Raw genomic sequence first — 27,661 nt, forward strand, 5'->3', positions numbered from 1 at the left:
CACAATTGATGGAGGAACCTGTGCAATGCTGGATTCTTGCAGATCTTGCATATCAAGCAATGGGACTTTTCAGATAGGGCAAAAACCCAATGTGAGTTGTCATGTAGCACACCAGAAACCTGAGGCTTGACTAATCGGATATACATGGGGGATAAAATTAAGCATTGCCTGGACTCAAGAAAATGGGGGGGGGGGGGTAAAAATAAAAAACAACGAATGCCTGTAGATCTCTCAAATATGGTGGGGGCCATTGTCTCTCCTGTGTGGTGTAGTAGTAGTGTGGTGTAGTGGTTAAGAGTGGTAGACTCGTAATCTGGTGAACCAGGTTCGTATCCCCCCTCCTCCACATGCAGCTGCTGGGTGACCTTGGGCCAGTCACACTTCCCTGAAGTCTCTCAGCCCCACTCACCTCACAGAGTATTTGTTCTGGGGGAGGAAGGGAAAGGAGAATGTTAGCCGCTTTGAGACTCCTTCAGGTAGTGATAAAGTGGGATATCAACTCCAAACTCCTCCTCCTCCTCCTCCTCCTCCTCCTCCTCTTCTTCTTCTTCTTCTTCTTCTTCCTCCTCCTCCTCCTGGCTTGGTTCATAAACCAAATGCCACCAAAAAGCATTATGTAAGGTCATATGTGTGTTATCTCTGCAATGGCCCTTAACCATATGCAAGGCATCAATTGATGTTGCTGTTATTAAGTGATAAAGCCAATGTGCAAACAGCCCGTCGTCATTGGAGATGGCGAGGGCGCTTTGATAATAATTTGAACCATGTGTCTCAGCAATAGGTTGGTAATGTAATATTAACTTCCAGAACAGAGACAGCTCATGGGGCTCATCTGAAACCCATTACAGTAGCACAGGAACTGACACAGGAGTCGTTTAGCTTGAACACTTGAGAGAGGGGGTGAAGCAAGCACACACTTGCCTTCCTCGCAGAGCATTCCTCAGGAGATTCAAGTTACAATCTATTCTCCGTCTGCATCGGTTGAGTTTTTGCATCTACGTGAGAAGTTATTCATATTGCGTGGTTCCCCGAAAGTCACCCTGGACGCTGCAGTTCTTAAAACAAATAGCAGCTAGGCTATTTCCCCCCGTATAAATATTTTATGTTTCCAGAATGAAGCCACTACAGTTTGGGTAATGTAATGCGAAGGACGCAAACTTCAATTAAGGGGGTGGAAATTAATGACTGCACTGAGTGCCTCGTTTGGACAACCATTTGAGGCGCCATAAACCGTGATTTGTGAAGTTGTGAATGAATATTGGGGCTGGGCTCTCCTCCCTTCGCCTCTCCTCACCCCATTCTGTCACGTGCTGCCTTCGGCACAAAGATCCTGACTTTTATTAAGCAGTTCCCCCGGGGGAATTTAGGCTTAATATTGGTTAAGAAACCCTTTTGAATGTTAATATTATTGTTGAAGCACCTGGTGCTCACCATCTTACTTGAACTCCTGGAGTTATATATGCATACACCCACGAGTAGAAAAGTCCAAAATAATATTCAGCGTGGGTTGTTTAATCCATAGATAGGAAATGGGGAGACAGGTGAAGAAGGCACAGAAATAAATGCACACTTGTCTTTTGCTATAGCCACAATGGCTGTGCTCTACCTCTGTGGTCAGAGCCAGAAAGCCTCTCAGTTTCAGTTGCTGGGAATCACAGGTGCACAGAGTGCTGCTGCGCTCCTGTCCAGCTTACAGGCTTCCCACAGGGGTCTGGTTGGCTGCTATGAGAACAGGATGCTGGGCTTTTTGGTCCTTTGGCCTGATCCAGCAGGCTTATGTTCTTACCCCTGTAAGTACTGGAAATATTTCTTCTCACCTCACCTCCTCGCAAAACGAATACAGGCAACTCCCCATTTACCCATGTTCTAGTGACACACAACTGCCTAGAACTGCTTTAATTTGCTGTTGGATCTGATGTTAGAAGAAAAGATTGAACTGGTTTCAGACCAGAAGTTACGCAACCCATTTCTGTTCACTGGAAACCAGTTTCAGACTGGCATGGACGTGTTTGAAGCTTTGAGCAGTAGCTATTAATATTGAACCATGCGTCATCTAGTCCTATGCTTTATTTTCTCTTACTTAATTAGCTTGCTCTTTGAAAGGAGGCTAATTTTCCGGATCAAATTCCCTTGCCTTTGTTACTTTTCAATATATATTTTATGAACATATTTATGTTGCTACTTCTCATTAGTATCCTCATTATCTCTCAAGGATTTATTTGTCAACATCTTATTTCAATAATTAAGAGCAGTTAAAAACAAACTAAAAGGCTGCTTTCTTTTTTAAAAAAACAACAACACCCCATTTTAAATCATTTTTTTTCTGGCCTAGAGTCTTCACTTACAGAATGCATTTCATTTCTTTTTTTTTGCAGCTCAACGTTCTTATAATTGATACTGAATTTAATATTTTATATGCAGGAAGACAGCATCGCATCTCAGGGGCAAAAGGCATTTGCACTATTTGACCTGTCATTTTAAATGGGAGCGTCTGCTGGGAGTGTTGGCAGTGGCTTGGACACACTGCAGAGGCTTTGGAGCTGCCCTTTTGCTTAGGGAGCTCTGCCACTGGATTCTTTGCTTAGAAGGCCAGAACTGAATTCCGTGTCATTTTCACTGAGCCAAAAATGAGGAAGAGGTGTCACTCAGCCCAGGCATGAAAGGAAACTGATAATGTGCTAAAAGAGGACCCTGGGCAAACTGTGCGGGGGTTTGCCATGCCAACAAGACCAAACAGAAGCGCCTTACTGAGAATAGCCATCGGCTCAACAAAAGGCAATTTACCCCGGAAAGCCCTTGTGTAGCCAAAAGCCTCCTATATCCAATAAACATTTTATCACCTCCTTCAGAGCATGTCTTCAGCATCGTATCTGTGATAGGCAAGAAAGCCTTTTCAGATGATTAAAAACCCCTGGATTTATTCCTTAATGCTGCCCTTGCTCTTCTCTATCCAAGGGTAGTAGCATGTTGCTGCAGCGGACTTTGCAATACCGCTGTCTGCCTCCTAAAAATACACACCCAAATATTGTTGAATGATGGGCATACAAGACTTTAGGAATCTGTATGCCAAGCCACAATTTATGGGACGTTCTGTGTTGTAAGGAAAGGTGGTCACTGGCAGAATTCTAGGAGCCCCGTGTATTTAATTGTAGAATTGCTGTGTTGTTTTAATGGGATTGTTTTATTACGTATTTTAATTATATATGTTTATATTTAAATTTTTAAAATGGGATTTATTGTGCATTTTAATTATGGATGTTTACATTTTTATGTTTGCCTAACTGGTTTTTATACTTTGGAAACCACTTAGAAGTCTATGCTGGCATTAAGCAGTGTGTGGCTAATATATATTGCTAATAACTGAGGTGACGAAAGTGGCTGGGTGACATTAATGGTTCACTATGGTAATTTCCATTGCAAGCGCTATGACAACTAGCCTGTTATGTCCAGCTGCGGAAAGCTTAACATCATTTTCATTTAATACTCTAAACTCCCACTCCCAATTCCAGCGAACAACTTCACCTGGGAATACCATTTCTCTGCAAGCATTCTTGGTCTTTGTTGCTCTCTCTGGGTGAAAAGAGCTGAATAAGCACACCTGCGCTTTACTGATACAGCAAGTGACCACAAAAGCCACTGAAAACAATCAATTACTTACCTGTAACTTTTGCTCTTCAAGCAGTTATCTGGTCAGACACTGCTTGTTCTTTACCTGTGCAGTACCTGGGAATCTGTCTATAGAGAAGGAGCTGTACTCGCGCCTCTCGGGTACAGATCTTCATATTTCCTGTGCATGAGTCGAGGGGATGGAGGACCACCTTAGCAGTTCTCTTCCTACAATGCTAGGAAAATTCCAGGGCCCAAAAAGCCACAACATCAGCAGTGGGAAATGAGGGCAACTTGTGTGACTGCCCAAGGTGCTCACCTTAGAAAGTTATAGGCAAGCAACTGGCTTTCCTTCTTTGTGCAGTTATACAACTGGTCAACTAACAAGCTAGCATACCTAGAGGTATGTGCTGAAACAGATGCTGGAGAGCAGCTTTTCCATCCAATGTACAACACTGAATGAATGTTGGAAGAGTGGCCCATATGAACATCTTGGAAAGTTGTGAGAGAGAGACTCTTCGAGAAAAAGCAAGAGACAAATGGGAGGCTTCAGAGGAACCTAAGAGCATCCTGCACAGTGGCCAAACAGATGCATATAGTAAGTCCAAAAGAAGGAGCTAAGCACATTACTCTCCCCTCCTGCCGTTTCTTCCTGCTGGCTTTCAGAGGCATATTGCCTTCAATAGACATAGAGCATAGTCTTTATGGCTAGTAGCCACTGAAATCCTTCTTTTAGGAAGACAGCGGAGAGGGGGTGTTTGCCTATATTTTAGTTTTGTTTTGAAGTTGTAATTTTATTTTTTCAGAATTACTGGTATCTCTTATTGTCTGTTTTCATACGAAGCACTTATTGCATCCTTTTATGTGTCTGAGGAAAAGAAGAATCTCAAATATAGTTGTCAATCATTATATAAAATTTATGATGTTTTTCAGATGCCGCTGGAGAACTATTGGCTTGAAAAACCATCAGATTCATCTCCTACACTTCTGGGCCAAGAGAGGTCACATGATAGTCACATGATTCATGCATTGAAATGTATGGTGTGTTGTAGTCTCATTGCAGAAAAATGACATGCAGAGTTCAGTGGAGGCCAACCAGAAGAGACTCTGAGGTGTACCTGCCTAGAGACAAAGTCAGCATTCGAAGTAAAGATCCAGTCCTAAAGTCAAGGAAACAGCAATCCATGTGGTCAGCTGATCCAGGGTTCAGGGAATCTGATGATCAAGGGTCAAGATGAGCAGGAAGCAGCACCGTAAGGCCAGGAACTACAAGCATAGTTTCCAGCATCTGACTGCTCTCTGCTTAAGGCGGCTGAAGCCAGCTGGTTCTCATTGTTGCCTTTTCCTGTGTCCTTGAAGGCTGATCAGCTGCAGGTGGAGTCGCTCCACCTTCTCTCCCTTCAGACTGCTGTTCAGCAGGCGAAGCTGACCCCTGCCCATGACATGGTGTGTCAAGTGGCTTCTTCACCCCACTCTTTCCAATGTGTGATGAATGGAGGGCTGAGAAAAGGAAGGCCAAGTGCCTAGTATTCCACACAAACTCTCAACCCAGAATGATCTGTGCATAGGCTTCCCTTTCTCAGATGCCCAGGCTCAACATGTTGACACATTGTCCCTTTCTACACACAGATCCCATTTTGCATGATTGCAAAAGGGACTGATGTGCCTATTTTTTCTTACTCATTAGATGCCTTCCAAATGCTCACAACCAAATTCTAAGCGATAAGTGATGGGGGGGAATGCAATATTATCCTTGCAACAGAAGCACTATGTTGATAAACGTATGCCTGGAACCAGGAACTATACATTTATTGTGTGAGAGGGGATAATAATTGCCTGGAAAGACCCTCAGTATAATTTGCCTCCCTCCATCATATATCTCTGTCCCGTTCTATCTACAGCACAGTGACACTTCCTCTAAATTTTCCAAGGATTCCATAGGGTTATCAGCAAATGGAGAAAGGCTAACTGATGGGTTGTAGTAGAAAGGGGGAAAACTGTGCCCTAACAATTGGGGCCTAAGCAGAATATATGCCTCTCATGGGAAATCACTTTTTTCCCCAATATGTTTTGTGTCCCACATTTCATGCCCCTGAGCTACCCAGTTCTGTGTTAGTACCAGCCTTCTAATGAAATTTTCTGATTCCTCCCAAAGCCCTCCAAAGTTGAAAGGAGGATAGCCTAGCACACATATGCATAAAGTCATACTGTCTCTCTCAGTACCGGGGTCCTTCAACCCTCCCTTTACAGACTCCTTTCACATCCCTTCCAATTATACAATTCTATGTCCGAAATGTTGTCAAACAGCTAGGCATGTTCATGGGTTTGAGAACTGTGCAAGTTCAGCTCAATCTAGAACGCAGCAAATGGAGAAAATTGTTTTTATTGATAATGGAGAGATATAGGCAAATCATAACATAACACAGGCAATTGTGTATGGAAGACACTAGAAACAGTAGAAAAGAAACAAAAAGCTAACTTCAATAGACAAGCCTTACAATGGGGTTGTTATATGCCAGACAGTCCGTCTGAATTACATATTTTAGCAATCAGATGGACAAAAATTTCTGCTTGGAATTCTGACAGCATCTATAAGCAAAAGCAAAAACAAAAAAACAAACCATTCCTGCCCCACCCACAAAAGATCCCAGGAAAGGGGATATATATATTAGCCCCATGGGAGCTGGCTTCTAGGAACTGAACCAATTTAAGATGCTAACTTCAGTGCAAGTCAGGTGGCCATGACTATTTTTTAAATAAAAAAATAGCCTTCACTTACTGTGCTAAAGAGATTTCCCAGCTGTGTTTCCTTAAAACATTAAGGAGTCTGGACTTGCAGAGTTTATCACTTCCAAGTGTCCGCCTCATTGATAAGGCAGGGGTAATTGGTTTGGGCCAGGGACGGCCATTTCAAAATGTACTGGCATCTCACCAAGTGATTTCCATAGCAAAGGACATTGGGCTAATTACCTGGAAATGCACATTTAAACCATTGCTTCCATATCGCTTTCAGCTTACCTGCCTTTAGCATGGCAGAAGGCATATGTATATTATCAATAAAAATTAAAAACAGATCCTGAAAAAGACATTTTTGTAACAGGCAGTGGGGGGAGGGCAGGGCAGGGCAGGGCAGGGGGGAGCCAAGGCTGCATTGTGAAGGAAAGTTCACAGAACAATGCGTGAGGGGATTTCAAGGTGTGCTGATGTCATCCATCTACACTGGACTTTATAGGATGCTTTCTCCACCATGCAGCTCTGCTATCTACTTGCAGCATAACAGTCCCTCTTTCCCCTCGTTACTTGATGATAGCAGCACTCAGGACACCAGCACACCACTTTTCACAACCACTGCTGCATGGATGCTGGCCAGTGAGTCCTTTCAGATATGTCCACCTTCGTAGTCTTCTGAAGAAGATCTGAACTTTTTCTAGGGGGCTCCTTTCTTCACTGAGTCTCTGTTCTAGTTAGAAAGCATTAACTTGAGAAGTCTAACTTGCTATAATTAGAAACCACCATCCTTGCACTTCCTTGATGGTTTGTGTACCATTCCTTAAAAAAATACCACAACACTCCCAAATCCTTTCTCTAAATAATCAGTTATGCAGCTTCCTCAAACATTTCCTATGTGGGAAAACATTTGCTTCTACCTTTCCCTCATAAGGCTCACAAGTTTATTGCTCTCAAGTTCCAAGATAATTTTAAGAATATTTTTAGGCCACCTTTCAGGGTAGAAAGTCCACTCAAGGAGACTTAAACAAATAGGAAGTAATCAAAACAACATAGGAAGCTGCCTTATGCGAAGCCAGAGCACTGGTCCACCTAGCGTAGTCTAAGTTGATGGGCAGAAGCTCTCCAAGGTTTTCAGACAGGGGTTTCTGCCAGCCTTACCTGGAGATGCCATTCAGAGCTGGGACCTTCAGCTTGTGAAGGATGTGCTCTGCTATGGTCCTTTCCCATAATAAGTGCCAGTTCCAAACACCATGATGTACCACCTTCAAATTTTGAAAACTAATTCTTTTACTTCACCTACAGGACAGCTGTGTACGTTGCAAAGGGCACAGTGCTGGCGAGACCCCAGCCGCCAATCATCTTAATTCGCTCAGAGGCCTCTGTTTAAATTAGCATATGCAAATTCACATCATGGGCCTATGCCCTTGAGGCTTTTAAGAACCTAGAGGCGCCCCTGTATCTAACCCTCAGGGTCTGCAACTGCAGTCTGCTTCTAGCAAACAGCCTGACTGAAATGGAAGGACATCTCAAGATCTAATACGGTGTGCATTCGCAGATGATTCTGGTTTTGCCACTTTATTATCATCATTCGTACTACAACATACATTATAATTATTCCTACTTGCCTAGAGCAATAACAATTCTTTCCAGTATACTAGAAAAACTGCTCAAATCACTTGGGTTGATATATCACATCAGCCGGTAAAACTCCTATTAATTGTATACAGAAAAGCTTGAGGAATAAATTATCAAAAAAGACATGTCGACACTTCAAGGTCAGAAGCCAGAAGGCAAAAAACAAAACAAAACAAAACCTTTAAAAAGAATTGTGAAGTTTAATATATTGGTCATCCCACATTGTAGTTTTTCAGGTTTTCAAAATCTCACAGAAACCCATAATTAGAGTTATGATGCTAAAGGTCTGTAGCTTGTGTCTGATGCATATATGTACTAAAAATAAAATAACACTGTTCCAAAGGTTATTTATACCAAAAGCATCTTTTACAGTTAATTAAAATTTTATTCTCAAATATATCTTGAAAGCCTAATTTTTAAAAAGCAAACTTTTATTTCCCCCCATCTTAGCTGCACTGAATGATTGAAACCTAGTCGAGGACCTTGCAACTAAAATGAAAATATGAGCATGTTATTTCCACTTTTTACTGTGATGGCATTTTATATTCATCGTAAGCACCGCGTTTTCAGTCTTGTCTTTGAGAAGATTGTTTGTCAACCCGTAGAAATAAGGTGATTGATGATTGAATAAATCATTAGGCGTGAAAAGAAGTGTGCTTGCAAAGGATGTGTCTGGGAGAAGAGACAGGTTGTCTCGGAGGCAGGAGAAGCATGCTGTAAAAGCAGAAGGCGACTGTTGTTTCTGGCAAAGATTCAGATCATCTTCCAAGGACTTCTTCACCGCAGGAGTTTTCAGTGTAGGACCATCCTCTGCAAGGGGAAATTCCTGTGGGTAAAAGAAAAATAGGAAAGCATGGCATGAATTCTAGGAAAGTCACCAGTTTAGGTTCTCTGACAGGGATGGGGAACCTGTGGTGAACCTTCAGATGCTGGACTAGAACTCCCAACATGCCTGGCCACCAGCCATGCTGCTGGCTGGTGCTGATGGGACTTAGTAGGTTCTATGGATTCAGGAGAGAAACCAGAATTCAAACCGTGTGTTTCTTGGCAATTCAGTACTATTAAATTCTGCAGAAAAGCAGTCATTTCATAACTTGTGGTGGTTGCTCTGCTAGAGGAGTTGGGCTAGAGGAGGAGGATGATCAAATATCATCCGACAGACCCAGGATATATTCCACTGCGAGTGTTTTGTGGCTACTATGATATTACTGGGTTACAAACCATTTGTTAATTTATTGTTTCCACAGGTGTTGTTATTTACAGTAGCTGTCTGTACCAATACATCATCCTTGACACAAGCCTTGTTGGTTGCCTTTATGACAATTCACTCACCATCTGTGGTGTGTGATATAGGGAATATTTTGCTGCATACCATATTAACTGTAAGTTATAACCACTGCTTAAAAAAACACAATGGGTTTGGTTATTGGGAGCTTCCTTAGAGGACATAATGTTGTATTTTTACCTTCTATCAAAAATGTGCATTAGAGTCCATGTGAATGGTGTGCAGGTATATTCACGTACTCTAAAGGAGAAATTGTGCCGAAGTACAGGATTTGACTTCTGAGCGTCTTGCCTTTCTGTCTCTTCGACACTATATTTAAAACTCCTGACAAGAGTGTCTTCTCTTACAATAACCAACCTATAAAATCTACCTCCCCTGAGACTTAAATACACGCACACACATCACCTTCTTATCTTGCTTAGATCTTTCAGTCTGATCACTAGCCAAAACCCTGGACCAAAAATGACTTAAGAGAAACAGAAATAAGTTGAACATGCAGTTGGAACATGCTGGGGTCTAGCAGGTCCCCACTGCAAGCTAAATAATGTGTATTACATTGTGGTTCTATCCTTCCTAACCCCTTTAAAGAAAGAAGACAGCATTCTCAGCCTAGCAGATGTCTTTGACAGAGATTAAAATTTAACCCATGGGTAGCTCCATGAAAAACGGGTTTTCAAAACCTCTGTGTTCTGAAGGATGCTCCTGAGATGATTGACACAAAGAGCTTGTTAAATTTTAAGTCAGCCTCCTGCTTCCTGCAAGGGCAGGACTGTCAGTTCTAGATACAGAGACGTTCCATCTATTCAGAGAGCAGGTAAAAACACAGATAACAACCATGTAAGGTTTCTGTGACACTGCTCCCCATTAGTCTTTCCCACCCATGGCTCAACGAAGGTTTGGGGGCTTTCCCTGCTGGGACTATGTAACATTTCCTAAAAGGATGTTGGATTCAGGGTGTGCCAATACCTGCCAGCAAGTTCTGAACTAGGATAGATTTTTTTACTTAAGAGTTACACCTACATATTCAAGCGTTATTTTTGGACATAACTCAGAGGTCAATGTTCTTTCTTTGGTCCAAAAGAACACCGGTTATTCCTTCAGCTCATCATTATGAGGCAGAGACATGGCTATCCACAACTTCTGGCAATCTGAATTTGCTACACGTCTCCAATATCTGCATGCTGGACATAATTATTAGACTAGATCTGCAGGGTTGGAAAGGACCGTGAGCATCATCTAATACAGTGGTACCTCAGAAGTTGAACGGAATCCGTTCCGGAAGTCCATTCAACTTCCAAAACGTTCAGAAACCAAGGCGCAGCTTCCGATTGGCTTCCGGATTTGCGGCGTTCGGGAGCCAAAACGTTCAACTCGCAAGGTGTTCAGGATCCAAGGTACGACTGTACAACCCTCTGCAATGCAGGAATATGCAGCTAGCCCATTTGGGGATTGAACCAGTGACCTTGGCGTTATGAGCACCACGCTCTAACCAACCCAGCTAACCGGCAACTGCAACGTAACCCCATGGGATTTAAAGGCTATTGTTTTTACTTCTATACAAATGCCTTGATATTTAATGCGATTTACACTTTCCATCTGATTCTGCCCAATGCATGCTTCTAAAAAGCCCTTGCTACAGCTTTGCATTTGCCCACTTCCTACTTTGCAATGGCCACATTGTATCGAGCTATATAGCAAGGACTCCCACCTAAGCAGCAAGTTTGAAAGGCTATTATTTATTTTGATGGCTTGCTGAAGTCAGGAAAATAATACCCTCTTGTAAATGCTGTTGCAGAAAAGAGTCAATTTTCATTTTAGTTAGCGACGATCAGGATCTATTCCTAGATTTGCTGAATAAAGATTTAATCATTAATTCCGCGGCGGAAGCAGAGGCATCACAACATTGGAGTAAAAGCAGGCAGACTTAGATAGATCTTCTCTGCATTGTGGATTCTCCCTTCCTCCCCTAATCCAAGGTGTCTTGTCCCAATATCATTGGACCGTCACTAAACACCTCACTGTGTTCTTCACAATGCAGAAGCTCAGCACCTTCAACCCTAGTCTGGAAAGCTGGGAGTACAGTGGTACCTCGGGTTATGTACTTAATTCGTTCCGGAGGTCCGTACTTAACCTGAAACTGTTCTTAACCTGAAGACCACTTTAGCTAATGGGGCCTCCTGCTGCTGCTGCGCCGCTGGAGCACAATTTCTGTTCTCAGCCTGAAGCAAAGTTCTTAACCTGAAGCAATATTTCTGGGTTAGAGGAGTCTGTAACCTGAAGCGTATGTAACCCGAGGTACCACTGTATATAATTTATTTTTTTGTTTTTGGAGCACTTGGTCTTAGTCTCAAGCAGAAAGAAGCACAGCAGGAAAGTCAAAGCAGATTGTGGATGTTGGGAGGGAGAGGGATGAGAAACCTAATAAAACCAGTCCCATAAATTTAGGCCAAGCAAAGGTTTCTAGGAAACAAGATCCGAGTTGGTGGAGACGAGGCAAGGCGAGCCACACCATGCATAAAAAGCAAATCCTCAGAGCTGATCTCCACCCCTTCTGCCATTCCAAGCATATCTATATGAAAGTGTTTTGTGAGCAATCGGGAAACAGTGCGACCCTGGAGAAATAATTAAGAAATGAGTTCTACTGGCTGGTGGCATCTGTCCCGAAAGGGAACAAAGTGTCTTTTGTGAAGCCTTCTCCGCAGGGAAAAAAAAAGCCTCCTAAAGTTTGAACAGCATCCACAGCCTCCCCTGGAATTAAACCCAAAGCAAAGCTTTATTGTTCCCTTTCACTTTGACTGCCGCGTGTGGGGGTGAAAAATCCCAAGAGGTTTTAAAATATTACTGATAGGCTAGGCTTGGCTGCTTTTTTCCCAGGACATGAATCAACTTTATTGCGAAAAACAAAAAGCCATTAGTGTTATTGAGGCACAGACAGTGTCGGTGAATATACGCAGGGGTGAAAGGGTAAACAAATACTTTCAGCAGCATGAAGATACGCTTCTGCTCTTTTAAAAATGGATAGAAAAGGGATATTTTAAAGAATTGCCCAGAAAGTAGTGTAGCAAAAATTTCAGGCATGAACAAAATCTTAAGAGGTAAAAGATATGAGGCATGCCACTTAAATGTCCCGAATCTCAGGTTTCAAGGGGATGGACTCTGGTCCCAATTCTTGCATTATTTTGGGATCCTTCGCACATGACAGTTTCCCTTAGTAGATTAGATCCTGTCAGTCAGATTCTCAAGTGCCCTAAGCAACGAACAAGCTTCACTGCTTTCAAGACAAGAGACTGGAGGAGAGGTTATAAAAAATAAAGTCTGCCGCAGGTAAGCCGTGCTTACAAGTCACAGCAGAAGGCAATTCCATTGCATAAAATAATGCAAATATTATTACTACTATTAATATTATCCATGGAGTTTTCTTGGCAGGAATAATATGAGGGCACAAGGAGAAGGGGACAACAGAGGACGAGATGCTTGGATAGTGTTCTCGAAGCTACCAACATGAGTTTGACCAAACTGCTGGAGGCAATGGAGGACAGGAGTGCCTGGCGTGCTCTGGTCTATGGGGTCATGAAGAGTCGGACACGAATAAACGACAACAACTATTAATATTATTACTTATTAATAAACACACTCAACATGTCTCAACCACAAGTAGATGAAAATGGAGTACTTTTTCCTAACAGATCTGAAAAAGGTTACCCCTAGACTATCATTGCATCAGCTCTAATTGGTTAGACATTTTGAGATATAAAAGTAGATTCCTTATGGGACAAGTTAGAAACAACTATAATCCAATTGATTTCAATGGTAAGTAAGTTCAATTAACTCAATTTCAATCCAATTCATCACCTTCCTGGTTTGATCCCATAATGCTCTCTGACCGTGAAACACATTGGTTCTATTGCTCTACAACAGCAAACATAATAAAAGCCCTTTACAACTTTGGGGATTTTCTCATCTCTTTGGTTGCCTGTGAACTGGTCAGTCCTCCTGTTTCTCAGCTGATGTGACCCAAAAAATATCTCTGAGATATTTCCCTAACATTATGGAAGCATCAAACACATTACTTTGACTTTTTAAAGACTTGTTTTCCTGGCCACAGGACAGATCACAACATGTTCTTGTCTCAATTTATCCTAATGATCTTGTGGATTAGATTAGGCAGAGAGATAATGACTTGCTCAAGGCAACCCACAGAAAGCTTCTTGGCTCAGAGAGATAGGAATTCTGACCTCCTACTACTCAAACCATATCTCTAACACTTACCAGGTCCGCACCATACATTGCATGCCTGTATTATAATAGCTGCTAGATAAAATACCTGCACCATGTCCTCAGAAGCTCAACAACCTTTGCTGATTCAACAGGGTCCATTGGCAGGCGAAGGATCGTCATCGTTGTATCGCCTATTCCTTTGGGGAGGACTTGGTGAAGGGAGAGAGTCAGCCCTAAATGGGGGGGGGGGAATAAACAGAGAAGTTTTCAGACTTGCCTTTAAGACTATGAATTACAGTAGGAAAAGGGATTATTGCTGCATGTGATGTCAAGGCCTATGGTGTCCACACATTCACACCAGCTCATAGAGTTAGGTTGATGGAAGGTACATTCAAAATGACATCAAGAACTTCCCATTAAAGTCAAGGTGATGGCCATTAAATGCCTAAGCAATGCTTAGCTCCAAGCACACGCATGCACCATATTCCAACCCAACAAAGATGGTGCTTTCAGTAGTTGCATTCACTATTCTTCTGCAACTTCCACAGCCTCAATGAGGGAGGAATACGGCTGCTTACTGCTATTGCTAGAAAGAAAACATCCCTTGGCTTAAATACTACTAGCCTCCCAAGTTAGACCAAGGGCTGGCAGCTGTTCTGCAGTGATTAAAGGATTCACTCATCTTCTAGTGCCTTGCCTTGGCTGTGCATTACACAAAGTTTTTTTTATGCTATTATCACATAGCTCAGTCCCACTAGTTTTAAGGATTCCATCAAGTTAAAGGATTCTTTAAAATCCTCAATTCATTTTTAATCTTAAGCCATTGATCTCTCTCTGTTTATTTCTTAACACTTCTTCCTAAACAAGGTGAATCTTTATGAAACACCTTGGCAAGGTTCAGTTCAAACAGAAAATGATGGTTAAAGGCATTCCACGTCAGGCTATTCATTCATTTACGCCTAGGCTGGAGACCCACTGCCAATCAGAATACACAGTACTGATCTCTCCCACCACTTGCTACTAAATCGTTTAAAGTGGAGATGGCAGGAACTGAACCTGGGGCTTTCCGTGTGCAAAGCACGCCTTCTAACCTTCAGCTAACCACAGTTTGCCAAGATATTCATACTCATGGAACAATGGTTTGCTTAAGGTTTCATAGCAAAACAGGAGCAGTCCTTGACTGCAAATCCTGGCCTTTTCTGCACAACTATAGTTTATGCAAACCACAGTTTCCTGAGTTTTGACACCACAGGAAAGCCACGATGCCACCATAGTCTCTTAGCATGACATGACATGGTTTGAACCTTGGATCTTCTTTTTTAAAAAAATAATACTTTATTTAGAATTCAACAATAACAAAGGAAAAACCCACAGTAATTGCTACATCAATTCATTACAATTAACCAATTTTAACAATATATAAATAGTAATAGAAAAATTACACAACATCACTTTTAACTTACTGAAGTTTTCATATTGCACTTTTATGTCTTTATCTCTTTCTTAACAAATCAAAAAGAGAAAGACCAAGAAAGGAGGCACAAAAAAGAAAAAAGAAGAGGAAAAAGGGGGGGGGGGAGAGAGAGAAAATAAAAAAGGGGGAAAAGGGGGGAAAGAAAAAAAGGAAAACAAACCAAACCAAACACATTTGACTTCCGATTAGACTCATTGTGTTATTATTTCTATTTTTTCACACACAGTTCCAAATTATTGTATTGCTTTCTTTGTTTTTGTCAGATATCAAAAAACATTATATTTGTTGTTTTACAAGGATCATTCTATTTCTGCCAGGAGATATTTGTTATTGTAATGTTTTTCCAGATACTCTTTAAAGATTTTCCATTCTTTCTATACTTTCTGTTTTGGATAACCTCTAATTCTCCCTGTCATCATGGCCATCTGTAAATATTCTATCATTTGGACCTGTCACTCATTTATCGTAGGTGTTTTGTCACTTTCCCAGTTTCTTGCAATTAAGATCCTGGCTGCTACTGTTGTGTACATAAAAAGTGGTCTAATTTCTTTTTTGATTTCTGGTGACATTATACCCAGGAGGAAGGTTTCAAACCTTGGATCTTCTACAGGCAAGGCATGTGCTCTATAGAGCTACACTCCCTTCACACCAACAGAAAAATTGGTATCAGGCATTCCCTCTTCCCAGGGAACCCACACCTGTTCTCCAAAGTATCCTAACTGTTGGAGTGATATAGTATACAGAACAAGTATATCGGTCTGAAGTATAAATAGGATGTAAAATCAGATAACCATTTTGGGGGCTTCATGCAATCTATGAACCTGTTTCCCCCCACTGTGAAAGTGTGTTGGGCAGACTAACAGTGTGTTATACCTTGAGCACAAATTGGTGTCTTGGTTCAATGAATTGTGTTTGCGGGTGGGAAGGAAGGAACACAGCTCACCCAAGTAGGCCAGGATTTGCAGCTGGAACAGCCAATTAACACATCTGTTTTTTTCAGGTTAGCCTTAAGGAGAGAGGGGGGGACAAAGTTTGTGCAGACTGAGAAAGAGCCTCTCACAGTAATTAAGTGAATTGGGGTTGAATAAACTAATACACAGAATCAATGAAGATAATGAGAAGATGAGATGGGAGTTAACAGAGCAGGCAATAAAAGTGAAGCAGATGTGGAGGGGAGGCAGTATCTAAGCATGTTGTAGAAATAAGCAAGAGGAAAATGTGGAGCACCTTTCCCACCCAACACAAGGAATCTGGTTAAATCTATACACATTTGTGAATACAAAATCTGCCTTTCTCATGAGACATCTGCTTGTAGCATGACCTGCCGTGCTCCAGCTGTGAACAGCTTTCAACAGATATGCATCCACATCTACCAACACTCAGGGAAAGGAGGGCAGCGACCAATTGCAGCAGACAGGTATAACAAAACAAAAAGCAAAGCAAAACGAGAAAATTAGACCAAGTTAGGGAGTGTTTGTATTCCCAGCATGAACACTGGCCATCTCATGGTCCCTAGAGCATTGGGCAACCACTTTGTGTAAACCTGTAAACAGAAGTTACTCAACTTATGGGGCAGACCAGCCTCTTGCTCTCATTTGCCTCTTGCTCAGTAGAAAACCAAAAGCTAAGTCTCAGGCACCGTGGTTCCTTACGGAAACTGAAATATCACATGAGTGCACCCATACCAAAAGGATAGGTGTGTGATGGGAGAGGAAGGCAGAGATTGGAGGTTCAGTGGGACTGCAGACTGCGCCTTGAGCAACAAGGCCCATACCAAAATAATTCCCTCTGAGAAACCACAGCCTTTATTCCCCCTTCTACTCCTCTCACTTTTAATACAGCATGATTTTATTGCTATTTTCTGGCCGTCAAGTTTATGTAGCTTTTTGTTTTTGTCACTGTCACTGCTTGTACACCTGCATGTAACCATAAAGGTTCGGGGGGAAATCAACAGGCAAAAGAGAGGTGGCAGGAGGGGTGCAAGTGGCACGTCCAATCTGTCGCAATCCATTTCTGCAGAGCGGCAGCAGAACGCTTGCTAATGCAGTGAAGATCCCGGGAAGTCTTGAGCGTTTTGTGACACATGGCGAGATGCTCCCCAGTGTATTCATCTTCCACACAGTCTATTTTACTGCCTATCCATCATCTGGAACAGGCAAAAATGAAAAAGAAAAACCCAACCCAACCAACCCCCCTTCAAGGTGTCTTGAGAATAAGTTTATGTAAGATATCATTCAAGCACATATAGTTGTAAAGCCACGGCTAGGGGAGAAATGCTGGTGGGGGCGGAAACACAGGTGGGATATTGGAAAATATTTAACAGCCAAAGGGGAGGACGTGGCATCAGAAAGCAGAAGCAGGAGACAAATTCAGGAGCTAAAAATCAATGAACTGCTTTAAGGGCACTTGAAGATTTGATAAAGATGGTAGTATGTATAGACTGAGGGCATTTCATGAAACTGTAGCCCCATCAACAGCCCCATATATACTCCCTTGACTCTCCAGTTGTAATCTTAACGGTGGATCATGCTAACTCAGAAAAGAAGTGATGCAAGGCTGCTCAGAGCCCAGCCTTCCACTCCAGCCTCACAACTAGAAATGGAGTCGCAATGGCAATTCCTCTGGCCTGGCAGAAAGACTGTGCTGCAATGCACAAGGAACATATGGCTCAATAAGTTCATTTTAATAGAAAGGAAAGGATCACACAGACGTGAAGCCCCACTGAAATGTAAGTGTAAATGGGAACTCTAGGTGCATACCAGAGTTCCCATACCCATCACAGGGAAATTCATTGAGTGACACCAACAGTAACAACTTGAATCACCATGTCCTTGTTAGAGGTGCATCTCAATAAGGATTATGAAGGACTGGTGTACACTCAGCACCCACAGTCTCCATGTACTAATATCTACAGTCTATACCTTGTTTTCACAGAGTCATAAGTGTTGGAAGGGAACTCAAGGGTCATTTGGCCCAACCCCCTGCAATGCATGAATCTTTTGCCACTGCATTGTAGGAATCTTTTGCCCAACGTGGGGCTTGAACCCACAACCCTGAGGTTAAGAGTGTCGTGCTCTACTGCCTGAGCTATCCATAGGACACCTATGTTACACCTATTTCTACCCTTTCTCAACAGTACATTGTGAGTCCTTCTTCATTCCCCCCTTCTCCACCCCAGCACTGGTAGTTTGCAGGTACCCACTTTGAAAATATCCCTTTAAGGTGGAAATGCTGAGGAAATATAGGGAGCTATTGTCCGGACTCAACCTACATATGATTCCAACTGCTCCCAATACATTAATTGATCTGGATGTAATGGCCTTCCCTTGGAGACAGCTGGCATTTAGTTTTAGTCATATTGGTCTTCTATAAATGATTTTAATGGTGTTATTGGGAAAGGGACTTGAAGGCACTGAGATGCGGGAAAGGGATGTGCACCTGGTCAAAGTGCTCAGACCCTAAATGAAGCAAATGATGTCATATGCTGAGTGGCCATTTATGGCCACGCAACCAAATATACTGGAAATGGGATGATGGAGTCAATGACCTCATCTTGTTCTTTGATCACAGCCAGAAGTGGTGAGGGCAACATGAATAACTCCATCAATTTACTTTCCTATATTTTTTCATGGAAGCAAAATCATTTCCCTTGGTTGTTGGACTAAAGAGGATTCCAGAATAGGATGGGGAGGAGCAGAAGGAATAGCCTTCCTGTTCTAGAAAAGGAAAACAGTTCAAGGCACAGGAGGAAAACTCTCTCTTCTTACTATGAGATGCTTCATACACTAGAGTTTTTCTATACAGATTGGCACTTCTGTGTAGAAAATGGCTGCTGTGTCAGTCGGGGTTTTCCCTTCACACCTGTATATGGCAAAACGGCACATATCTATACTGCGTTCTTCTCACGACAGTAGAGCTTTGCCACAAAGAAGCACATGAGTTGGAGAGGAAGAGAAGGGGGGGGGACTTGCAGCCCTTGAACTGTTTAGTTGAGTGGGGACAGGGGTGTTCTGAAGAATGGGTGGGTGGATGGTGGTGGCACCTAATCCCTAAAATCTCACCTAAATCCCAGCAGAGCCACCACCAGCCTCCCTCAGGCAACCAAAGCTCCCACAAATGCTGCCTCAGAAGTCTGTCTTATTTTGGAAAGAACTCAGCTGCTGTGGCTGAAAAGGGAGGTGAAAGAACCCACCCATCCCACTTGGAGAAGCAGGGATGGACACTCTGGGTTTCCCACTGGCATTGAAGAAGATTCCTCCACTGGGATGAAATTTACGGCATGTAATGCCTTAAGGGACACGGGTGGCGCTGTGGGTAAAAGCCTCAGCGCCTAGGGCTTGCCGATCGAAAGGTCGGCGGTTCGAATCCCTGCGGCGGGGTGCGCTCCCGCTGCTCGGTCCCAGCGCCTGCCAACCTAGCAGTTCAAAAGCACCCCCGGGGTGCAAGTAGATAAATAGGGCCGCTTACTAGCGGGAAGGTAAACGGCGTTTCCGTGTGTGGCTCTGGCTCGCCAGAGCAGCGATGTCACGCTGGCCACGTGACCCGGAAGTGTCTTCGGACAGCGCTGGCCCCCGGCCTCTTGAGTGAGATGGGCGCACAACCCTAGAGTCTGTCAAGACTGGCCCGTACGGGCAGGGGTACCTTTACCTAATGCCTTAAGAGAAAATATTATGAAAATGATATACAGGTGGTACATGATCCCAGTCAAGCTAGCAAAAATCTATCATTTGCCCGATAATAAATGTTGGAAATGTAAAGAAACTGAAGGTACATTTTTTCACCTTTGGTGGACGTGCCCAAGGATTAAGGCTTTCTGGGAGATGATATATAATGAATTGAAAAAGGTATTTAAATATACCTTCTTGAAGAAACCAGAGGCCTTTCTCCTGGGCATAGTGGACCAATCGGTGTTAAAGAAGGATAGAATTTTCTTTATGTACGCTACAACAGCAGCAAGAATACTTATCGCAAAGTATTGGAAGATACAAGACTTACCCACTCTGGAAGAATGGCAGCCGAAGTTGATTGACTGTATGGGATTGGCAGAAATGACTGGCAGAATTCGCGACCAGGGAGAAGAGTCGGCAGAAGAAGATTGGAAGAAATTTAAGGACTATTTACAGAAATATTGCAATATTAATGAATCTTGAATGATGTTGGATTGAAATTAAGTGGTTTCTAGCTGTAATGGTAAAAGATTATGGGGGGAAAAATAATGGTTTTTTTATATGTAATGTTTAATATATACTAATTTAATATGTTGAATAGAAAATAAGGTGTTAGTTAGCTGTAATGCTAGGAGATAAGGATTTGCTGGACAAATACCGTAATTGGAACTAGAAAACAAGAAGGGGAGGTATGAGGAAGTCAGGGAAATATGTTATTGAAAATAAGTCGTGAAAGGTATGTGTTTTTAATATTTTTTTCTTTTTACGTTTTTCTTTTTGTTTGTATAAAATGGAAAACTTCAATAAAAATTTTATAAGAAGAAAAAAAAAGAAGACTCCTGGCACAAGATGTGTGGATGGGGAGTAGAAAGAGTTCTGGAAGCAGGAAAGAGCAACTAGGAAGGGCACAGGGAGGAAACCAAAAAGGGACTTTTGTGCTCTCTAATGGCGTGCTACGCTGGAAGGTAGTGATCCATGTCTAAAATGAATGGTGCTGGGGCTGAAGCCCAAACAACTGTCCGATCATGAGCTGGCATGTTTCTAAATTTGCATGTGGGCATGGATAACTTGCAATTGCTCAGTAGTCAAGATAATGTGCTCCTCGCATACTCAGAGGTACTTTCTCTCACACATTCAAGGGCCCAGCCCTGGTAACTGAAAACAGATCCCTAAGAGCCCTGGTACAATGAAGCACCATTCTTTTTGGGTGGTGGAGTTCCTTATTTCATTTTTTGGTACCAAAGGTAGTGTGTATACACGCCCAATCCATTGCAGTGAGGGTTTGGTTGAGAGGGGGCACACATATACATACAAAAATGCATAAAGCCAGGATCTCCTGGAAAAGGATGCTGTTTGCCTGGCTTTGGGAAAGAGCCATGAGGGCTCTGGCAGTGTCCTAGAGCCCTCACACCTCCTTACCAAAGACTTATAAGCGCTTGGTCAGCTTCTGGAAGGTGGGGAGCTCTAGGACCCTGTCAGAGACTTGCACCTCCTTCTCAAAGTCCATGGGCCTCACTTACCTGGCTCTGGGCTGGGGGTGTTAGGGCTCTGGGATGCTGACTGGGGCAGGTAAGCTCACAATCATCACACAGAGAGAGATTCGCTTTAAAGGGGTAGCCAGTGAGAAAATGGGGCTGCAGCAAAATGCCCCACATAATCTTCAGACATGAGCGTTCTGCTATTGTCATCAACGGAGTGGAGTGGACACGCCAGAGAAACGTTTGGAGGCTACAGACCCAGGAACCCAAGACGTGCATGGAGGGAAAAGTGGCTGAGTTTTACATATTGATTGACAAAAGAAAGCTTCAGGCAAACATCTCCCCCCCCCCCCTTGTGGCTGTGACCTGTGGGTGTGACCGTGTATGTGAACTTCTCTATGCATATCCATGCAGAAAATTAGACATGTGTGAAGCAGCTTCCAGGTTCTTTGTTTCAAAAAACACAAGCTTGAAATGTAGATGGGGGGGGGGCACGTTCACAGCAGCCCTGTTGGAGGCAGCAAAAAGCGCAGCTGTTCCAAAAGCAGCTCGCAGACTCTGCCGTGCGTGGCGCATTCTCGCCTCAAAAGCTCTCAGAACAATTTCTGTACATTATACGTAACGATGTTTCTTTGGAACGGCAGCGCGTGTGCCACTCATTAGCATGTCACCAAGAGCAACATCTGCAGTGATGAGCCAGAATTATTATTAGTGCTCCTTCCACCCAGCCCCTCTTTTATCACTCCCCCTTTGCCTCCAAAACTTATTTACCAGAAAACTGACACTCTCGCTGAGGAGATCAGATTCTGGGAATCAGGGAATATGACAGCATTAGTAGAGAAGCTTCCCAAAACCCTCTGATGCTCTTTATTAATTTAGAATCCCTTGAATATCAATGAAAAATTGAAGAAAAGAGGCATAAGATGCTTGTCTCTTGTGAGGGGTGAATAATGTGGCAGGTTTCAGTCATTTTGCATGTCATATTTTATTTTTTGCTCTATGCACTGTGATGCTAACATAGACAAGCATATTTCAGGGGAATAAAATGATTTCTAGGTTGTGATTTCTGTATGGTCAAAACTCCAGATTGGGCCAGTACATTTAGTACTTGGGTAGCCTTGCAAAATAAGGAGATGACACAGTTGCTTCCTGTTTCCTGTATGTAGTACTTTTACTGCTGACCCACCTTCTCCTTGTTGACCACCCACAGGACTATACTGTCCCCAGAGCCCGCAATTGTCAGCAGCACACATGTCCAGAACTAACTTTGCTGCTCTGCAGAACACAGAAGTGTTGGCGTTTTATTCCATACCACAGTGCTGTTAACAGCCTATGAAACAGAGATATACATGCAGCTGATTAAGACCTGTCTCCTTTGGATCGAACCAAGTGGCTGTCTAGCACTTCTAAGGCCTGCTTCAGATGTAATGGGGAAACCCTATAATCCTGCTAGATGGATGAACATCCCTGACCCCTCCCATACCTGCTGCTCCTGGTGTGCAAAAGATAAGAGGAGGTTAAAGCAAAAGAGATACTTCCAAAGTAAACCATATGTTCACATACACATGTAAACAGTCCTGTTCACATTCAAAAGTGGCTTGTTTAATTGATAGCTCATTAAAGGAAGCCAACGTTTGAAGCCACAGTTTGATCTTGGCTTCAGTTTAATCAAACTACAGTTCCCAGTGTCTGGACAGGTCAAGGAACTGTGGTTTGTTTTGAAAGTGGAAGCAGATGCATCCAAGTCTCTCTTCTGATATACCAAGACGGAGAGAGCAGGGTGGAGCACCTGAACCCATGACCTCATTCACATGGCAGGAAGCCATTGATGCATCTGAACTGGGGCTTAGCAACAACCAGTTAGATGCCCCTCAAAAGTTCAAAAGCAGAGCAAAATAGATCGTCCCCTGTTCTCTGGTAATCAAAATCTTAAAGTATGGCACTCTGCTCATCCTTTAGCAGCAGCAACGCTCCAGGGAGTGGAAGACTGAACCTTCAGCTGAATAGCCACCAGTACCCTTCCCAACAACCTATTAACAATCAATCAGTTTGATTGTACGTCTTTTCCAAAGTCAAACAGATGAGCAAATCTCTCACCTTTGTGGAAATTCTCCTGATTAGCTGGTAATGGGATGTGTGGCTTGAATAAAATTAATCTGTCCCTAACAGCAAAAAGCTTGTGCAGCAGAGATGACAAATAGCCGATCTAATTCACCTTCATATGACCAAACTTCCATTTTATTGCATTCAGTCTCCTCCCTTTCATCTCTATGGTAGCTACTCACAAACAATAATGTCAGAGAAAAATGTGCTAAAACAAGAAGGGGGAAAGGACTTTGCAAGTCCTTTCGCTGGAACTTCAGGATTTGCTACTGAGGAGCTAAGGAAAAGGACACAGAAAAGTTTTTCCCACCGGAGTGTCTGCTCAGATAAGACCTTGCAACTGACAGATGAGAATATGGTGTGCTTGGTTTATAAATATATCTCGTTCCCCCCCTTTCCTACATACTTATATATTACTTCAGTGCTTGGACCAGGCAGAATCTTCTCTTGCTGTCATGCTTCATTCCTCAGAGTGCAGATTAAAGGCAGGAAGCAAGGAAGACACTGGGATTAGCCTGAAGTTCTCCCTTGAAAATCAGGAGACCAGACACAAAGGATTCTTGGGGACATATGAACAAGCAGCTGACGTCTGTCACCACAGACTGCCGGAACGTGAATAGACATGTTGGGACAGGGCTTGCTTGTCCCTGTATCCAGAGATTTGAAACAGCAAGGCAGCAGGTTGGTAAACAGAGGCGAATTCAGAAGCCACAAATATGCTGGTATTCTCAAAGATTCTATTATGCCACCACTTACAAGACATTCAGCAGCAGGCCTTTCTTTTAGTTCCACTGCCAGGGGAACTGCACAGTGAGGTGGCATGACATAGGGTCTTCTCAGTGGTGGCACTCAGATGTCTCAAATGCCTTCCATTTGAGGATTCACCTGGTGGTCCGTCTTACTTGAGTTTCAAGCTCTAGTTAAAAACTCATCTTTTAAGCCAGGGGTTTGCAGGAGGTTGTGATGTGGTCAGCCACTATCGTGTACAGTAACACAACTGCTGTATTACTATATCCCCCCCTTTTTTTGTTTAAAACAAAGACAAAACAACTGCATACAGTCAGAGAATCATCTCTGTGCTGTATCACTATGAATTGTTTTTTTTTTAAAATGGGTTTAAATTGTAACATTTGATATGTGTTATAACCCACCCTGAGATATGGATGATGGACAAACATATAAATAGAAGCAAACAATAATAATAATAAGATAAAGGGACTTGGGTTCTCTCTGACCTCTTTACTACATTCAACCTTCTTCCTAAGAACTATATAGCACTGGGAAGCAGTTGTAGAATGATTTTTACACATCCTCCTGATCCACAATTGTTCTGCCCCTCAAGCTGGCCTGCTTATCAGTATTTCCAAAGTTTCCTACAACAAGGAAAAGTCTAGTGTTTTGATTAAACTTTGAAAGGCATTTGGCTGTCCACTCTTAGAATACTGGACTAGTCTGATCTTGCTGGTTCCAACCTTTCTGCTCTTATATGCTCTCACGTCCTTTAGCAAGGCAACTTTGCAAATAGTTAACTTGCCAGTCTGCTCTGCCATTTGCCACCTCTTTTCTTTTCAAATACATTTTTATTAGTTTTTAACATATTAATTAACATTCATACAACAGAACTTCACATCTTATACAGTATTTTTTTGGACTTCCATCAACGCCTCTGATGATTTTCTGTTCTTATCACTTATTATGCATTTCTTAATTTCATATTACCTTTAATTGTATTTAATTAATAATTCTCCTCATTGTCTTTTTTTGCAATATTTCCAATAATTCACCTTACAAAACTTCTTGCAAACCTGCTAGCATAATCTGTCCATCACAATTCCTTTTCAAATAGTCCGTAAATTTACTCCAGTCTTCTGAGAATCCCTGATCCCACAGGTTTCAAATCCTTCCTGTTAGTTTATCTAATTCTGCATAGTCCATCAATTTCATTCTCCACTCTATTTGCCACCTCTTTTCTTTCCACCACCTCCATGGCATCCTGAATTTTCCTCAACTAGAATAAATGCACTTTAATTGCCATGATTTCAGTGAAATTCAGTACAGGTACACCTAAATTTCCAGAATTGCATCAAAGGATTTAAAAAATAGCAGCACATGGTCTACACTAACTCTTTGAGGGGAAGTTGTTGCTGCTAACTGTTGATTCACAGTAAAGGAAAGTTGTCTGCCAAAAAGATACACATGGAAATGTAAGGCATTCTAGGGAGCAAATTATGAATCTCTTTGATTATTCTAATGATCCTATAGAAACAATCAACAAATTTATCCTTTAATATGCCACCAGATGCCTAGCTCACAACTTACAGATGGGCTGGTGAGATGGATTTCTAGCTCTGGAATTTGTTCTCTCTTCATGTTAGGAGGCAAACAAAAGTTGAAAATAGGGGGCATTCATGTGGTTTGGGGTGTTTTGTGGGGGGAAGGTGTGTGTGTGTGTGATAGCTGTCAATGTTTCCCTTTTTAAAAGGGAAATTCCCTTATTCTGAATAGGATTCCTCACAAGAAAAGGGAAAAGTTGACAGCTATGGTGTGTGTGGGTGTGGGTGTACGTTTGATTGCACTGCTGGGGATGGAACAGATGGGGTTTTGAAGACATTCTGTATGTACAATTCTCTAATGGAATATGCTCTTCTCTTCCCAACTAATGCCAAGATCAAACTCTATTCTGGTTGTGTTTATCACAGTGAGAGATGAAAAGCTAGAGCTCGCTCACAGAGGTAAATAATCGGAGATCAATCAGCTACTAATGGAGGGACCACATCATTTTGCTCTGAGTGGGAAAGGCATGCTGGTTTGGCAAAAGAACAGTCTTCTTGATCCTTCTTCTAAAAGCTACCCAAGGAGGTAAATCTATTTTTAGCCAGCTCTTGCCAATTTAAATGCAACCTAATGATAAACCCAAGCATGCTGAATATGCAGTTCGACAAAGAGACAGACTGTGAATTCTCTTTTTACAACAGACAACTAGGAAAAATAAAGATTTTGTATTGAGGAAAAACTGATGTAAATTTGCTACATTTGCTAGGCACTGTTGGAATATTTCATTTGAATAGCCACCGTAACTCAGCACACACAATTTGTGCACAGAAATCTATTTCTGAACAGGGATTCTTCATTTATAGATTCAGACATATGCACAGTAAAGAGCGTCCAGCACATTGTACACTTAGCAGAGTGTACTCTGGGAATCCTGCATCAGGAAGACACACTGAGCAGAAGACCAGGTCCCTGATAGCACTGCTTTGGTAGACACAGTACTCCACTCTTTCTCCAGACTTCCCCTGACAACTGCCTGTGCCTTCTAAGAAACCTGGTCTGAATGTTATTATCCCAAAGAAATACAGGAACCGAGAGTGAGAACATTGGCCTGCCTGTTCTTGTCTACTGTGACTAGCTGCAATTCTCCAAGATCTCCGGCAAGTGGACTTTTCTCTGTCCTGTACCAAAACATATTTTAACTGGAGATGTTAGGGATTGAACCTGGGAGCATGTTCCTTCCTTTTTCTTGAGCATTCAAATTTTCACACTATATTATTGTTGCTGCTGCTGCTGTAGCAGCAAAGAATTTTACACCGTCTATCTCTTTGCATGTGCAAAGAATTTTACACCGTCTATCTCAAGTTGCCTAAACCAAATCCTTTGAAGCAGGTTAGGTTGCAAGATAACTATTTTCCCCAAGCTATTTAGTGAATCTCTTTATGTTAAACCAAGCTACAAAAAATAAAAAACAAAGTAAGGTAGTAACTGCTCTAAAACGCACTTAGCTACACCCTCCTGCAATATGTTTCCTCACTCAGCACTGACGGTTGCCATTCAACACAGCATTAACATTATTACTATGCCATGAATGTCAAGCTAGTTTGAATTCAGCCTTGCTCACTGACAAAACTGACTGGCAAAAGGCAACACACAGGCAGCCATTTCATTGCCCTTATGAAAGCCGGCTCTGTGTTGTGCTGCTTGCATTCCATTTCTTGCAAGCTCAAAAATACACTGCTCTAAATTATACGTGTTGTATCTGGGAAGATGCAAGTGGAAGGGTTTTTGTTTTTTTAAAAAAGAAGATGATCATTAGGAGCTCCACCACCTCTGCACTTGATTGCCAGAGAAAGTTCAGGGCAGTGACTCATCCAGTCACTTGGTACAGCTTTGATAATGCATAAAATTACCAATAAGGAGTCAGGCTCATGCCACACTGCAATCATAGGAGAGGCTGAAACATGGAATGGACTCACTCAGCTCAGTATAACCAGTTGTTAAGCACTGTTATTCTTAGAAAGGTTTTATATTCTGCCATAACTTCCTGATATTCTGAAGTTCAAACCGAATTTCTTTAACGACAAGGATTTTTCTCATGGTCCAAAAAAACTGGCTTACTGTGCTACCTCATGGTAATGAAATGTATGTTCAGTAAATAAGGCACAATTTGGTGGTCAGTCAACAAATGTGC

The 27,661-nt window shown here is 42.3% G+C and overlaps 1 protein-coding gene across 3 annotated transcripts in view; it reads right to left on the bottom strand.

Annotated features, from left to right (window-relative positions):
• Window positions 1-5,973: 5,973 nt before the first annotated feature.
• Window positions 5,974-27,661, bottom strand: part of TRIM44 (tripartite motif containing 44) — an 84,579-nt gene continuing 62,891 nt past the window's right edge. The window contains exons 5-6 of one of the 3 annotated variants that reach the window (XM_028727927.2): window positions 13,581-13,707; window positions 5,974-8,797 (exon numbers count right to left, since the gene is read on the bottom strand). In XM_028727927.2, the coding sequence (XP_028583760.2) occupies window positions 13,620-13,707 (88 nt within the window). In that variant the 3' untranslated portion in view covers window positions 5,974-8,797; window positions 13,581-13,619. Of the gene's footprint in view, window positions 8,798-13,580; window positions 13,708-15,821; window positions 15,955-27,661 lie in introns of those variants that run through there. The other 2 variants (XR_003706518.2, XR_013392985.1) reach the window with 2 other exon arrangements.

Source organism: Podarcis muralis, chromosome 1 (assembly GCF_964188315.1).
Source record: "Podarcis muralis chromosome 1, rPodMur119.hap1.1, whole genome shotgun sequence".
Lineage (NCBI taxonomy): Eukaryota > Metazoa > Chordata > Lepidosauria > Squamata > Lacertidae > Podarcis > Podarcis muralis.